The sequence below is a fragment of the Cornus florida genome, unplaced genomic scaffold (assembly GCF_030987335.1).
Source record: "Cornus florida cultivar Cherokee Brave unplaced genomic scaffold, ASM3098733v1 CherokeeBrave_3.0.0_Hap2_Chr08, whole genome shotgun sequence".
NCBI lineage: Eukaryota > Viridiplantae > Streptophyta > Magnoliopsida > Cornales > Cornaceae > Cornus > Cornus florida.
This window is the reverse complement of record NW_026775578.1, coordinates 19,334,906-19,349,858: the sequence shown is the minus strand read 5'-3', so window position 1 is coordinate 19,349,858 and position 14,953 is coordinate 19,334,906. Positions and strand designations below refer to the sequence as shown.

At 30.5% G+C, this 14,953-nt stretch overlaps 1 protein-coding gene across 1 annotated transcript; it reads right to left on the bottom strand.

The window, feature by feature from the left end:
- Window positions 1–7,940: 7,940 nt before the first annotated feature.
- On the bottom strand, window positions 7,941–11,217 carry LOC132270634 (flavonoid 3',5'-hydroxylase 2-like). Its single transcript, XM_059771811.1, has 2 exons — window positions 10,256–11,217; window positions 7,941–8,658 (listed from the first exon to the last, which is right to left on the bottom strand). Exons 1-2 carry the CDS (start codon window positions 11,150–11,152, stop codon window positions 8,023–8,025), a joined length of 1,533 nt encoding a protein of 510 aa, XP_059627794.1. The 5' UTR covers window positions 11,153–11,217; the 3' UTR covers window positions 7,941–8,022.
- Between the last annotated feature and the right edge of the window lie 3,736 nt (window positions 11,218–14,953).

Genomic DNA, 14,953 nt, shown 5'->3' with positions numbered 1-14,953 from the left:
AAAAACACTTGTCAAGGAAGGAGAATTTGGAAGGTTTTGATTTCTTAGATCCCATGAATGATCCCTCTCCGTTCTCCTCTTAATGCATGAGTTCAAGCTCATAGAAACATATGTATCAGCAGCTGAAGTCATATTAATTAGTACCCTGTTGAGAGACTTCAGTCTTCAAGCCAAAAATTGAGGATAGTGGTTGCCAATCGCTTCTTCCTTCAGACCATACAAGTGCACTTTCAGCGAAGTGTAATTTCAGCGAGGTATCCATTTGTATAATGCTCAGTCCAGGTGAAGCAAATAAGTTTAAGTAGATGGTTCAATAGCTCGTAAGACCATTTGAACATAATTTTATTAATTAATATAAAATTAGATTTTAAGAGTTTTATAATATTTATTAATTAATATAAAAATAGTTTATATAGAAAGAGTTATTTATGAATTAATATAAAAATAGTTTTTATAAAACGCTAAAAATTACCAAATAAAATAAACCACCACTTTCAAATTACCTAATAAAATTCAAATTACAAATTACATAATAAATCTATACTATTATTAAAAGAGTTTCTATAAAACTATAACACAAAATATAAAAAATATTTATTAATTAATATAAAAAGAGTTTTATAAAAAGAGTTTCTAAAAAACTCTAAAATTTACCTAATGAAATCAATCACCACTTTCAAATTACCTAATAAAACTTAAATTACAAATTATCTAATAAAATTCAAATTACAAAAATAATTTTTATAAAAAGAGTTTCTATAAAACTATAAAATATTTCTTAAAAAAATATTTATTAATTAATATAAAATATTTATTAAAAAATATAACAATAGCTTCTATAAAACTCTATCAATTATAAAAAATATTTATTAATTAATATAAAAAGAGTTTTTATAAAAAGAGTTTCTATAAAACTCTAAAAATTACCTAATAAAATTAATCACCACTTTCAAATTACCTAATAAAATTCAAATTACAAATTACCTGATAAATCTGTACAATTATTAAAAGAGTTTCTACAAAACTCTAACACAAAATATATATATTAATAAAAAGTATCACCACTTTCAAATTACCTAATCAAATTCAAATTACAAATTATCTAATAAAATTCAAATTACAAAAATAGTTTTTATAAAAAGAGTTTCTATAAAACTATAAAATATTTAGTAATTAGTATAAAAAAATCTATACTATTTTTAAAAGAGTTTCTATAAAACTCTAACACAAAATAAAAAAAAATATTTATTAATTAATATAAAAAAAGTTTCTATAAAACTATAAAATATTAATTAATTAATATAAAATATTCATTAATTGATATAAAAGAGTTTTTATAAAAAGAGTTTCTATAAAACTCTAAAAATTACCAAATAATATCTGATAAGGATAAAAATAATAGGCAACTCAAAGTTAAAAGAGAAATAAGATAAGGGTAAACGATTTATCTTACCCAAAATCTCTATGAAATCATAAAAAATATCTGGTTACCATATGTAACCAGAGTTACCATTTCTGTAAGAAGGGAAGAATATCATTTTGGATCTGGGAGAATCTCGTTTCAACAACTACTACCATTAATGTTTCTATAAAAGAAATGATCAGCCAACCTAAAAAGGGACACCATAAATTTTATATGTAATCCTTATCGGATATTAGATCGTCAAGTACTAACTTGACCGCCGGGCACCACGCCGGTCATCACTTCTCTTGTTTTGCAGGAATCGCCACCGATTCCGGAGCGTGTAGATTTTTGGCATCAACAGTTGGCGCCGTCTGTGGGAACGTATATTAGTCTCAACAAATCATGGTTCGTACAAGGAAAATCTACGACAAAACTTAAAAGCAATTCAGTCTCTTTATAATCTGGCTTTCTCTAAAAGAAAGAGAATAGTTCATGGATTGCGTGGCCAAAAGCAAGGGTACAGTTGCTCAATCCGGTAAAATTGCTGGAAAGCCTCATTCGACCGCTAGCAGTTGTTTCATCATCGCTGTTAATCGGATAAGTTTCATGCATTACGCGTATATCAAAATATATGTCTACACTTCCTCACATGATTTAAAGAGAAACAATTTTTTATGTGTTTCCAATTGACTGCAAAATATTGTTCACCTATATAATGATGTAGTTCACCTGGGGACTCTTCGATAGAATACTACGCTTTGTGGGTACTGTTCATAGGGTTTGAAAAAAAAAAAAAAAAAATTTATTTTGTGAGTACTATTCACATGAATAGTGCCCGCGGGTACTGTTCACAGAGTGTAAAAAAAAAAAAAAAAAAAAAATTCTTATTCTAGAGAACAATCGTTAGCTCCATTGATGCTCAATGATAAGTTTTTGCTTTAATTGTACCAATTATGATATATATAAATATGTATATATATTATCCGTTCAAACTGTACATCAGTTCTTTTATTTTTGTTTTGCTAACTTTGCAAATAGAAAGAGAACATTAGTGTTCCTTGCGCGTGAGAGGCAAGCTTGGGAATGGGGGCAGAAAATTAACCTCTCTTATTAAAGATACGAGCTCACGAAGCTTTGGAAAATTAGTCTCTCTTTTTAAAAAGATGAGATGACGAAACTCACGAGAATGAACCTCCCATATTAAAAGGATAAGTTCATGAAGCTTGAAGAACCTACTCCCTTTTTAAAGGGCTAGTTGAATGAAGCTCGTAATTGTCATCCCCGTATTATAAGGGATTAATATAAAAGTGCCCTGTACTATAAGGGCCCGAGCTGAATGAAGCTCGTAATTGTTATCCTCTGTATTAAAAGGGGTCGAAATCAACTTGTAAAATATACTTCCCTTCTTAAAGGGCGAGCTGAGTGAAGCTCGTAAAATATATTTTCTTTTCTAAAGGGCGAGTTGAATGAAGCTCGTAATTACCATCTCGGTATTATAAGGGATTGATATAAAAGTGCCCCATACTATAAGGGCCCGAGCTGAATGAAGCTCGTAATTGTTGTCCTCTGTATTAAAAGGGGTCGAAATCAACTTGTAAAATATACTTCCCTTTTTAAAGGGCGAGTTGAGTGAAACTCGTAAAATATATTTTCCTTTTTAAGGGGCGAGCTGAGTAAAACTCGTAAATATACTTCCCTTTTTTTAAAGGTAAACTCATTCAGCTTAAGAAAGCCTACTCCCCCAGCTCATGAAGTTCGAGCAAATCTTAAGAGATCAACCAAAAAAAGGCTGCCCAACAAGGGTTAACCTAAAAAGAGATTGATTTATGCAAAAAAGACGTCAAGGGTTAACCTAAAAAGAGATTGATTTATGCCAAAAAGACGTCACTCCAAAAAATACTTTGATGCTTGACAAGCAAGCACGAGAATGGGGGCAACTGATAGGGATAAAAATAATAGGCAACTCAAAGTCAAAAGAGAAATAAGATAAGGGTAAATGATTTATCTTACCCAAAATCTCTATTAAATCATAAAAAATATTTGGTTACATATGGTAACCAGAGTTACCATTCCTATAAGAAGGGAAGAATATCATCTTGGATCAGGGAGAATCTCGCTTCAACAACTACTACCATTAATGTTTCTATAAAAGAAATGATTAGCCAACCTAAAAAGGGACACCATAAATTTTATATGTAATCCTTATCGGATATTAGATCGTCAAGTACTAACTTGATCGTCGGAGTGCACCCGGCTGGCACCACACCGGTCATCACTTCTCTTGTTTTGTAGGAATCGCCACCGACTCCGGAGCTGGCACCACACCGGTCATCACTTCTCTTGTTTTGTAGGAATCGCCACCGACTCCGGAGCGTGTAGATTTTTGGCATCAATAATATCAATCACCATTTTCAAATTACCTAATAAAATTTAAATTACAAATTACCTAATAAATCTAATTTCTATAAAACTCTAACACAAAATATAAAATCAAATTACCTAATAAAATTTAAATTACAAAAATAGTTTTTTTAAAAGAGTTTTTATAAAACTATAAAATAATTATTAATTAATATAAAAATTTATTTAAAAAATATTTGTTAATTAATATAAAAAGAGTTTTTATGAAAAAGTGTTTTTATAAAACTCTAAAAATTAGCTAATAAAATTAATCAGCACTTTCTAATTACCTAATAAAATTCAAATTAAAAATTACCTAATAAATCTATACTATTATTAAAAGAGTTTCTATAAAACTCTAACACAAAATATAAAAAGAATATCACCATTTTCAAATTACCTAATAAAATTCAAATTACAAACATAATTTTTATAAGAGTTTCTATAAAACTATAAAATATTTATTAATTAGTATAAAAAAAATCTATACTATTATTAAAAAAGTTTCTATAAAGCTCTAACACAAAATATATAAAAAAAAAATATTTATTAATTAATATAAAATAGTTTTTATAAAAAGAGTTTCTATAAAATTATAAAATATTAATTAATTAATATAAAATATTTATTAATTGATATAAAAAGAGTTTATGAAAATAGTTTCTATAAAATTCTAAAAATTACCTAATAAAATTATTCACCATTTTCAAATTACCAAATACAATTCAAATTACAAATTACCTAATAAATCTATTTTCTATAAAATTCTAACACAAAGTATAAAAAAATATTTACTAATTAATATAAAAAAAGTTTTTATAAAAGAGTTTCTCTAAAACTCTATAAATTACCTAATAAAATTCAAATTACTTATTTTATCTATTTATTTCTAAGAAAACTATGCTATTATTAAAAAAAAAAAAAAAAAACTTTAAAAATTACCTAATAAAATTTAAATTATTTATACTATTATTAAAAGAGTTTCTATAAAACTCTAACACAAAATATAAAAAAATATTTATTAATTAATATATAAATAATTAAAAAATATATGAAAAGAAAAATTCGATAAGTTAAAAAACATTCGCCAAGTATAATATATGTATCTTTTCTTAATATGTATATATATATATATAAATATATATATATATATATTTATAGTGATTGATACATATTAAAAGTGTGTAACTTTATTTCATTTATGTATCAATTGATAATTGATCGGGACTGATAGTTTTGAAACTGTGTACTAATTTTTGGATCTGAAGATCCTTGATTGATAGAGCCATCATAAGTGGTTTATAGAGTTCAATCAACTTTGGCCACTACTTTGGAGTCCGTCCAAAAAAGCAAAACATTACTAATTTAACTAGTCAATTCAAAATTTAAAACAATAACTAAACACTAAATTCTAATAATTGCATTCGACTTTTGGGTAAGTATAAGTTTTTGATGGTCTCCACCAAACCTTTTTTTAATTCACGTGATACCAACTCCTTATTTCAAATACATATAAATAAGTAGGTACATTTCACGAGGTGATATCCACTCCACTCCACTAGAAGGACGTCTAGAGGTGGTGAATTAAGCTCTTCCTGTCCCCCACGCCTCGTTTTCCGCCAAAAGTACTTTTAAGGAATGGTGGCAGCGTATGCAAAGTAGATTTATTTCTTTCACGATAATTATACGAAGGAGTTGTATTTCATATAGAATACTAACACATTTTAGACGTGTGTTGGATATTTCATTTACGTGTTCATAAATAAAAATTTTATTTATTATTTTATTAATATTTTTAAAATTTTTTAATATAAGTTTAATTTAATAATTTTAAAAATAATATAAATATTATCATGACAATTCAAAGTAGCAAAGTAATAATATATATGAATAAAAATGATTACAATAATAACGTAATTTCATTTTGTAATTCATTTCAGTGCAACTTTTAGTATAAAAATTATAAATGAATTAAAATTTTATAATACTTTTTATTTTATTTTATTTATTATTATTTTTGTAACAAGAGTTAAAAATTAGATTAATAAATGTAAAGAGTCGAAGTCTGACATTCCAAAATTCACCGAAAGTACTAACCCATTGGGTTTATACAATAATAAAAATTTATATTATTATGTAGCCGTGTCCATACCATACATGTGTCCTACTTTTTAAAATTTGACATGCCTACGTATTTGTGTCGTATCGTGTTCATGTCATGTGTTACATGAAAGTTAAGGCTTCTGGATTTGAAAGGTTGATTAAATTTGAGGAATTTGTGATTGAACATAAATTTGAGGTGACTTTTCAAGAAGTGTGTTCGAAATGGGTGAAATATTGTTGTAAGAATATTTTGCAAGGCTCCCCAACATAGATTGAGTAAGACTTTTAAGAAATTGTTTGCACTTAAAAAAAAAAATTAAATTTAAGACCTTATGCTTTCCGAGGCATTAGGTCACAAATCTTCTCCAATTAGGTCAACCTGTTGGAGTTAGATAAAACTTAATTATCTAGTCAGTTTGTTTGTTTGTTTGTTTGTTTGTTTATTTATTTTTTTGGATTGAAAGATTGTTAACCAAACCTCAATTAGAACCTAATCCCATGAAATATATGATATATTATTATTAAGTAATAATATCTTTGTGAAAATTTTGATCGCCCAAACGTACCTAATCCAAGACTAATTGACACTTCCGAGTTAACCCAATTTTAGAAAATATGTGGAAGAAGTCAAGGTAGGCTTGGTTGAAAATAAAGGTTTTTAGTATTCTTTCACGGATCTAAGAATTCATATGAGGAGAGCAAGTGAGCCCTTCACAAATCCGTCACTCCTCACGATAGCTTGGGTTGACCGACATCTCAACTCGATTGAATTGTACTTGAAGCACTGTTTGCATAGTTTTAAAACGTCTAAATTCAATATTTTAAATAAAAACACTTTTAAATGGTTGAAAAACAATTCCAAACGAGTTCTATTAAATCCCTTTTACAATCTAATTAGGAAAGCTAAAATTAGAAGACAAAATTGTACGAACTAGAAGGGGCATACATGGGAGGTACAAAGTGGAAACAAGGCAAAGGAGAAGGGGACCAAAAGTCCGGACGAATCCCGGTTAAATCATGGCAAAGCAAAGAGGCTGGCGCATTTTAAAATAGCAAAAAAAATCGTTTAGGACAAATGGATAAATTTAATAAATTTTATGTAAGTAAAATTCATACATGAGATATATTAATAACATCATAAATAATAAAGCAAGTCTCCACTGTTTACTTGGACAGTTGGACTCCAAATTCTTTTTCAATTGAAAATAGAAGTCTCTAGTGGGCCAAGCTCCCTTTCCAAAATAAATGTCTTATTTATTTATTTTATTATTTCAAAATAAGCCTCATACTTCAAAATTCAATGCACTATACTTTAAATATTTTTAATTTACCCCTTGTTTTAAAATTATAAAAGTAATTAAAACTTAAAAAAAAAACTCTTGTAGGCCCCACAATTAAAAGTTGAAAGATTATTACATTAAGTGCTGTGGGTCAAGACAAACTTTTGAACATAAAAAATAATACTTTTTAAAAATTATATTCTCCAAAAACAATATTTTTTACAGAGACGGGGAATATTTATATTGAGGTGCTCTTAATTGAAAAACATATGGTTGTCTTGTCCATGCAATATTGTAGTAATAAATTTACGTCGACTTAGATTATTTAGAGATTTCCGAATCATAATACAACAACCCAAATTATTGTTTAGTCTAAATCACCCATAATAATTGATAATATATCACTATCTATATAGATTATATATATGAGTGAAATCTACGGGAAAGAAGACAGCACCAAAATAATATATATATATGTATATATATATTTTTTTTTGACGTGAGAAGAAAAGCTAAAAGACTATTACATGAATAACTATTAACAGGGCAAACAAACATAGTAACATTAAAAGAACCACAAAATAAGAACAAATAAGACGATTTTAAAAAAACCTAAACAAAAGTTAAGACATGACCGTCGTTATAAGAATTGAAGCTTAAGTAATTTCTGAAGTAGGAGACCGTCCCGCACCCGTCAACTTGGCAATCTTGGTAGGTAAGTACCGGGAGGAGTCAGAATTGAAACAAAACAATTGAAACCAAAGAAGAAAAAACATCATTATTTAGCAGAGAGAGTCACAGACCCTTACATCATACATAAATGATTCTTAATAATTAAACACTTGTGTAGGCAGTGGGACCGAGCCTTGGTGTGACCATAGCCGAAAGTGACACAGCCTTTTGCAAAGCAAGTCCAAAAGCCTCGTCCATGTTCAGCTCACCACTTCCATTAGCCAATTTCCAATCAAAAGAGTGCACCAACGTCCCTAAAATGTACTCCACTAGCACAATTCCCATCCTAGTCCCAGCACAAATCCTCCTCCCAGCTCCGAACGGAATCAACTCGAAGTCGTTCCCGCGCGGATCGATTTTCGACAATTTTCCATCCAGAAACCTTTCCGGGATGAACTCCAGGGGCTTCTCCCAGACGTCGGGGTCTCGCCCGATGGCCCAAATGTTGACGCTGAGCCTGGTGTTCTTGGGGATGTAGTAACCGTTCACTTCGCATGCTTGTGTTGCGATTCGGGGAAGGTTCAAGGGCGTGGAGGGGTGTTTTCGGAATGTTTCTTTGCATATGGCTTGTAAGTAGGGGAGTTTGGGTAGGTCGGACTCCGCGAGACGGCGGTCACGGCCGATGACCCGGTCCATCTCGTCGTGAGCACGCTTCAGGATGGTGGGGTTCTTCAACATCTCGGCCAGTGCCCATTCAATTATGCTTGAAGATGTGTCTGTGCCGGCGGTGAACAAATTCTAACAAGGCCAATAAAGTTAATGACCAACAGGTTCCTCTCAAAAATATTGCTAACAAAATTTAAATTTCTTAACTTTGCTTCCTATTATTGTTGAACACACTGCCAACAAAAACGATTCCTCTTGTTTTCGATTCCCAAACATACCCTATATATTTTTTTTCTACCAGAACTCTTAACACTCGGCCTCCCCTTCTATCATCTAAGTTAGAGCTCATTGTTATATGTAAATTACTAATTATTTGTGATGATATGAGGTCAACAGCAAAGCATGATAACATTTCTTTATACTTAATTTTTTTTTTTTTTAATTGAATTGAAATATTATTAATTGGGCGGCTTGACTAATTTGATGGAGAAAAGTTTACGAATAACCCGGCAGAGGGTCGTCACAGGTGTCGGGGAAAATTTGCTATTTTAGTTGGCATATACACCAAAGTCGTACTCAGTCGAAGGTTTCAAATAGAAGCTGATGTGACCATAAGTAGTTTCCAACTTTGAAAATGATATTGATAATAAATCCGAAAAAAAAAAAAAAAAAAAAAAAATCTGAAAATTTTATTCACCCAACTGTAGGCCCAAAAGAAGAATAAAACAATTTCATTTAATTCCGCTATCTATCTATCTATTTTTTTTTTTTTTTTTTTTCAAGTAATTGATTTGGTACTTGACAACCATACTTTTAAATAACTATATAGTGGAAATCATATTATTTTTATACACTTAAATTTCTATAATTGGATTTTTTGAATTAAAACCCATTAACTAATTAAATAAATTTACTTTACTTGTGAAATCAAATTCATTTGGTGAGATTCCAATTTATGAAGCTTCCTTTCAGTTTACGAAATCCAAGTGGTCTAGTCTGGTAAGTAAGGTTATAAATTTTTGGTAATGTGTAATGTGAAAAGAAAGGAAATGAAAGTATTTTCATGAATTTATTATCATACTATTTTTTATAAATTTTGTTTTTTTATAAAAATAAGGATAAATTTAGTATTAACAAAGTTTAATTAGAAAAATTAATCTTTCCTTCCCTTATCTCTCATTTTTGGAAAAAAAAAAAACTAACACAATCATATATAATTTGTTTCATTCTGAATTCCTCCATTTCCTTTATTTTTCTTTAAAGATTAATACCAAACACAACATATTATTTCCTCCATTACCTTTCTTTTAGTTTCCTTCCAATACCCTGTAACAAAACTGTGCCTCAGCTAATGCCACATTAATTAGTTGTATTGTTATATTTTAATGTAACGTATTAGCATTTATGAAATGACAAGACGTGCCTACTCATCAGTGAGTAGGATCCAATCACAAATGCAATAGACCATAGTTATAAAATCAGGAAAGTGATAAATAAAGATAATAACATTTTTTTTGAAATTAAATTCAATCACCTTTCCTTATCACTTTTTCTAATTTTATTTTGCAATTTTAAACTATCTGTGCTTTTGTAATTGGACTATATCATCTCTCGTAGAATGTCCTACTTACCAATAAGTAGACAAGTGTTGTCCTTTATCGATCCGTATTGTATTCTCGATATTAATGTTGCTATCTATAAAAAGAGGAAAAAATGTTGTAGGACTTACCAATAGTAGTGCTTTGATGTTGGGCATAGTAAGCTTGTCATCACCAGAACTTTGTTGATGAGCCATTACAACGTCAAGAAAATCTGGCTTCCCCTTCCGCTCATAAGCAGAAGCATTGTGCTCTTCAATCATTCTTGACAACAAGTCATCAAACTTCTTATGCAATCTCTTCATCCCACGCTCGATTCCTTGCAGGTCCATCCACGCTATCGAAGGTATAAAATCACCGATATTGAAATACCCCGCCGTCGTCATCAGCTCCACCACCATGTCCTTGAATTCATTCGACTTAGAGCCCTTCGTTTCGAACACTCGCCGGCTCAGTATCACTTGTCCTATCATGTTGGCCATGGAATAGCACAGCATCTCCGCCACCACCACCGGTTCGCCACGGCTGCTCATGTCGTGCATAGTCCGAATCATGTGCCCTAGTTCCGTGACTCGGACATTAGACCAATCATCCAGAGCCTTGCCACCGAGCATGTGAAGGTTACTTAGTTTTCTAAGTAACTTCCACCGCGGTCCATAATCCGCGAACACCATGTCCTCACGGTTGTAGGCGAGGTGGGTGGCGCCGGCGTTGGGTGGACGGTTTGAGAAATTTAGGTCTAGGGTTTTCAAGAAGGCACGAGCAGCGTCCGGAGTGGACGCCACGGCCATACTACAAGTGCCCATTTTGAGGTACATGACAGGTCCATATTTTTTGGCCATTTTGGCTAGTGCAACATGGGGCATGTTGCCTAGGCTGGGAAGGGCACCAATGAGCGGCAACCCTCTTGGGCCGGGTGGGAGCTGGCGGGAGGGCTTTGAGAGGAGGGAACGGATGAAGAAGTGGGTGAGGAGGAAGAGGAGAGCCGCTGCGGCGAGCTCGCGGAGGAGGACTGTGTCGAGGGCCATTAAGGTGGTGCGTGCAATAATGCAAGTGTGTGTGAGACACCAGGATGTTATGTTGTGGTTGGAAGCATTCATTTGGATAATATATAAAGGGTTGAGAGGGAAGCTGGTGGATAGTGCACGTGCGTTACCTACTCACACTTGCCAGCTTCGTTTGGTAGAATTTTCTAAAGGTAATAAAATTATATGAGTTGTTCATATTATGACTGAAAAAGTAACTCTATGGTTCTTAAAATTTTGTTATATTTGAGAAGTTAACGTAAAAAGATTATGTGTACTTTTAAAAATATATTAAACTTTTAAAAACATATTGTACAGTGAATATGTATTTTTGAAAATTTTAAAATGGATAAATATGTTATATATATATATATATATTAAAAGGCTTTCGAATTGGAGGTCTCCCACCTATTCCAGTCTCAAGATATGAGTGAGATTTAAACCCCAAACTTGCGTATTAGGAGGATTTTGAACCTACACTTGGTAACATGGATATGGTTCATTCAAACATCCAAGATCTATTCTACGTATTGTTAAGGGGACAAATAATTAATGCATTGTCCACTTTTAAAATTATTATGTTATCCTTTTTAAATTGGACCATTATTTTGGGACGACCAAAAAAAAGAAAATATATAGACAATTATATTGGGATGGAAGGAGTAAATGCATGACGATGGTTAGGTGGAGCCTTATAAATCTTAACTTCGCGGATTGGTATATTAGGCACTTGTTTTATTATTGTAGTGCATGAGGACATGGTATTTATTTATTATGATATCTCAATATTGTGTGCTGTTTTCTGAATATAAATAAATCTCTGAAGCTCATGGACGTAGCCTTAGTCTTAAGTGAATCACATAAAATCTGTATTCTTGTATGTGTATGATCTATTTTTCTATTAATTTTTTACAACATAAGATCCCTTAAAAGTAGTCATTTTTTTTATAAAAAAAGAAGAAGGGAAACAGTAGTTATTTATTTATTTTTTTTTTGAAACAAGTGACCCTACATGTTCTCACTTCTCTCATGCAAGCACATGACAGATTTAATTCATTCCCCACACATTGAAAATGATATGGTACCAATATTGGATTGAAAAACTTACGTCATGTCATATATATATATATATTTTTCAATATAAAATTAGTGTGTAAAAAAAAATAATAATAATGATAATTAAGTGATCAAATTTGAAGAGAACTATTTTTCAACAACTGATTATCAGTCTAAATTTACTTTTTCCCGCTTTAGTTGATCACTAATAATTATTTCAAAAAAAAGTTTGCTCTCCTGTCGGACCTAAAACAAAAAATAAATAAATAAATAAAAAAGTCTATCACTCTACTTCTTGAATCTAAATATCGAAAGAAGTAGAGTATTTCTAGCTTCTTCTTTTTTTAGTGTACTAATGTCAGTTTTGTTTTCAATGATAATTAAGTTTTGCACAATTAATTAATTGTACTTGATTAGGCTGTGAGAATTATCTAACAGTCCAAACCAGCCTTAAATTTTTGGACTGTTAAATGAAATGAATGATTTTGGGCGAGTGATTGCACAGCCGCCCCCACCCGATCGTATAGAAATGATTAATTTGTACTACTTACCTAATGTGATTATTACTAATAGACTTATAGCAAAGTTTTTTTAATTATTACCAACAGACAATAACCATGTGTAAATCTAAAACAATGATTGATTGCAACAAACTACGTATTATTACTTTATCATGATTAGTGGATTATAATTCTCACAAATAAAGGGACAAATTTTATTGAAGCAAATTCTGACACGATTATAATAATATTAATATTCTTGATATCATGCAAACGTTAATTTTTTACTCATAAAAATTTATGTCTAAAATTACGATACACAAATTAATATAAAGTAGGAGTAACTTAATTTGCTGATGGTTATACACGAAAATAGCAAGATAATAAACGTTACACATGAAATAGAGACCCCAGTATATTATTAGTGATACAGGTGGCTATTACATTATTGTTTGGCTTTTCTTTAATTTCTTTTCTCTTTTTCTTCCAATTCTCTTCCAGAATGCGAAACTTTAGGGTTTGAACTTTGAACTTTCAAATGCCTTGTATTATATATAACTGAAAATTTTTGAGTTTGGTGGACTCAATCTATGTATCTGATCACTTGCTCTAACATTCGCACGAAATTAATTTTTTATCGTTTCTTTGGTCTTTCACGGGAATGACCAATTCCATTTTTTTGACGCAAAAGTCTAGTGGTGTGGTAGTGCAATGACGTTACTCAATGACAAGAAAGTCTGATTTCAGGCAAAGGTGTTGACACGGATTAAAAAAAGTAAGTACTTAAAATCTTGGAGAGGATTTTTTTATTTTTTTTAATTATATTTTTTACTTAAATAATGGGTGTATTATGAAATGATACACATATTTTAAAGAAAAAGAATAAAAAAAGTGCGTACATTATTCAATTAGGAGTCAATGAGCGATAGTTACAAAACATAAAAAATTAGGAGTGATATGACAAAACTTAGCGAATTATATTATGTTTACTTATTTACTTAAATAGTTTGCAAATTATTAATTGAAACAACAAAGCTTAGGGGCGCACATATAGTCCAGTTTGAATTGATTTCAACGTGAAACAGTACAAATTAAAACCAATTCAAATCCTATAAATCATTGAAATAGTGCCAAATCTAACAATGACAAGCCTGTGTCTGAATTGGTTACAGTATTCTAACCTCTTTATAATTCTAACTCTTGCATTTAGATTCTAGTCTATTTTAAAACTAATTCAACCCGTATAAGCCACTACATCATCTAATATATATATATATTAATCCCTTATTCTTGAAAAGTTGAGCAAAAACACCTCTTAAATTACTTTTTGCAGATATCTGATATTAAGTAATATTATAATGCTTGTTTTTCTCTTTTATTCTTCTGAAAATATTCAAGGGAGTGTGAATGCTAACAATCTCATAGTAGATGGGTATTTTATCTCACCTTTCAAAAAAAAAAAAAAAAATCTCTATATATTTTCCCTAACAATGTACTCTCTCTCTCTCTCTCTTTGAGTTATATGTTTTATATTTTTTTGAACTTAATGCGACTTATAAGTTAAAAAGTCCTAATACATGTATTTATTTTATTTGGTCAAATAAAGATTAAAAAAATATCTCAAAAATATATATTTGTTTTTATAGTTGTTAAATTAATATACAATATATCATATGGAATAAAAAACTGTTCTTTCTATAATTATAAGAAAAAAAAAATTATTCCCCATTAAAATTCAATATAATTATCATTTTTCATTAAATAAATAATTAAAAAATTAAATTAAAGATATAGATATATAATATGGGTCAAGTGCAAAACACACCCATGATGTATACTTTTGATAGCACTTTGCCCCCTATTTTAAAAAGTGTGTATAAAACACCTGTATGCTGCATTTGGTGTGCAGGACTGGAATGGAATGGAATGGAATGTTTATTCCTTCCAACCATTCATTTATTTGGTATACAATTTAAAATGGAAATGACCATTTCATTGGAATGAAAATCCATTCCATAACTAAACCTATGGAAGGCGCGCCATTCCATTCCCAAGTAATTTTTTTTAAAAAAATCAACTTCTCAAAAAATACTCATGTTCCAAGTTCAAAAATTACCACCATCTTTTACCACAAACCACCTCCACTTTTCACCACCACCACCGCCTTCCACCACCACCACTCATCGTTTTCTACTACCGCCACCGCATTTCATCAATGACTCTGCTTTCATTTGCCCCAACCACCGTC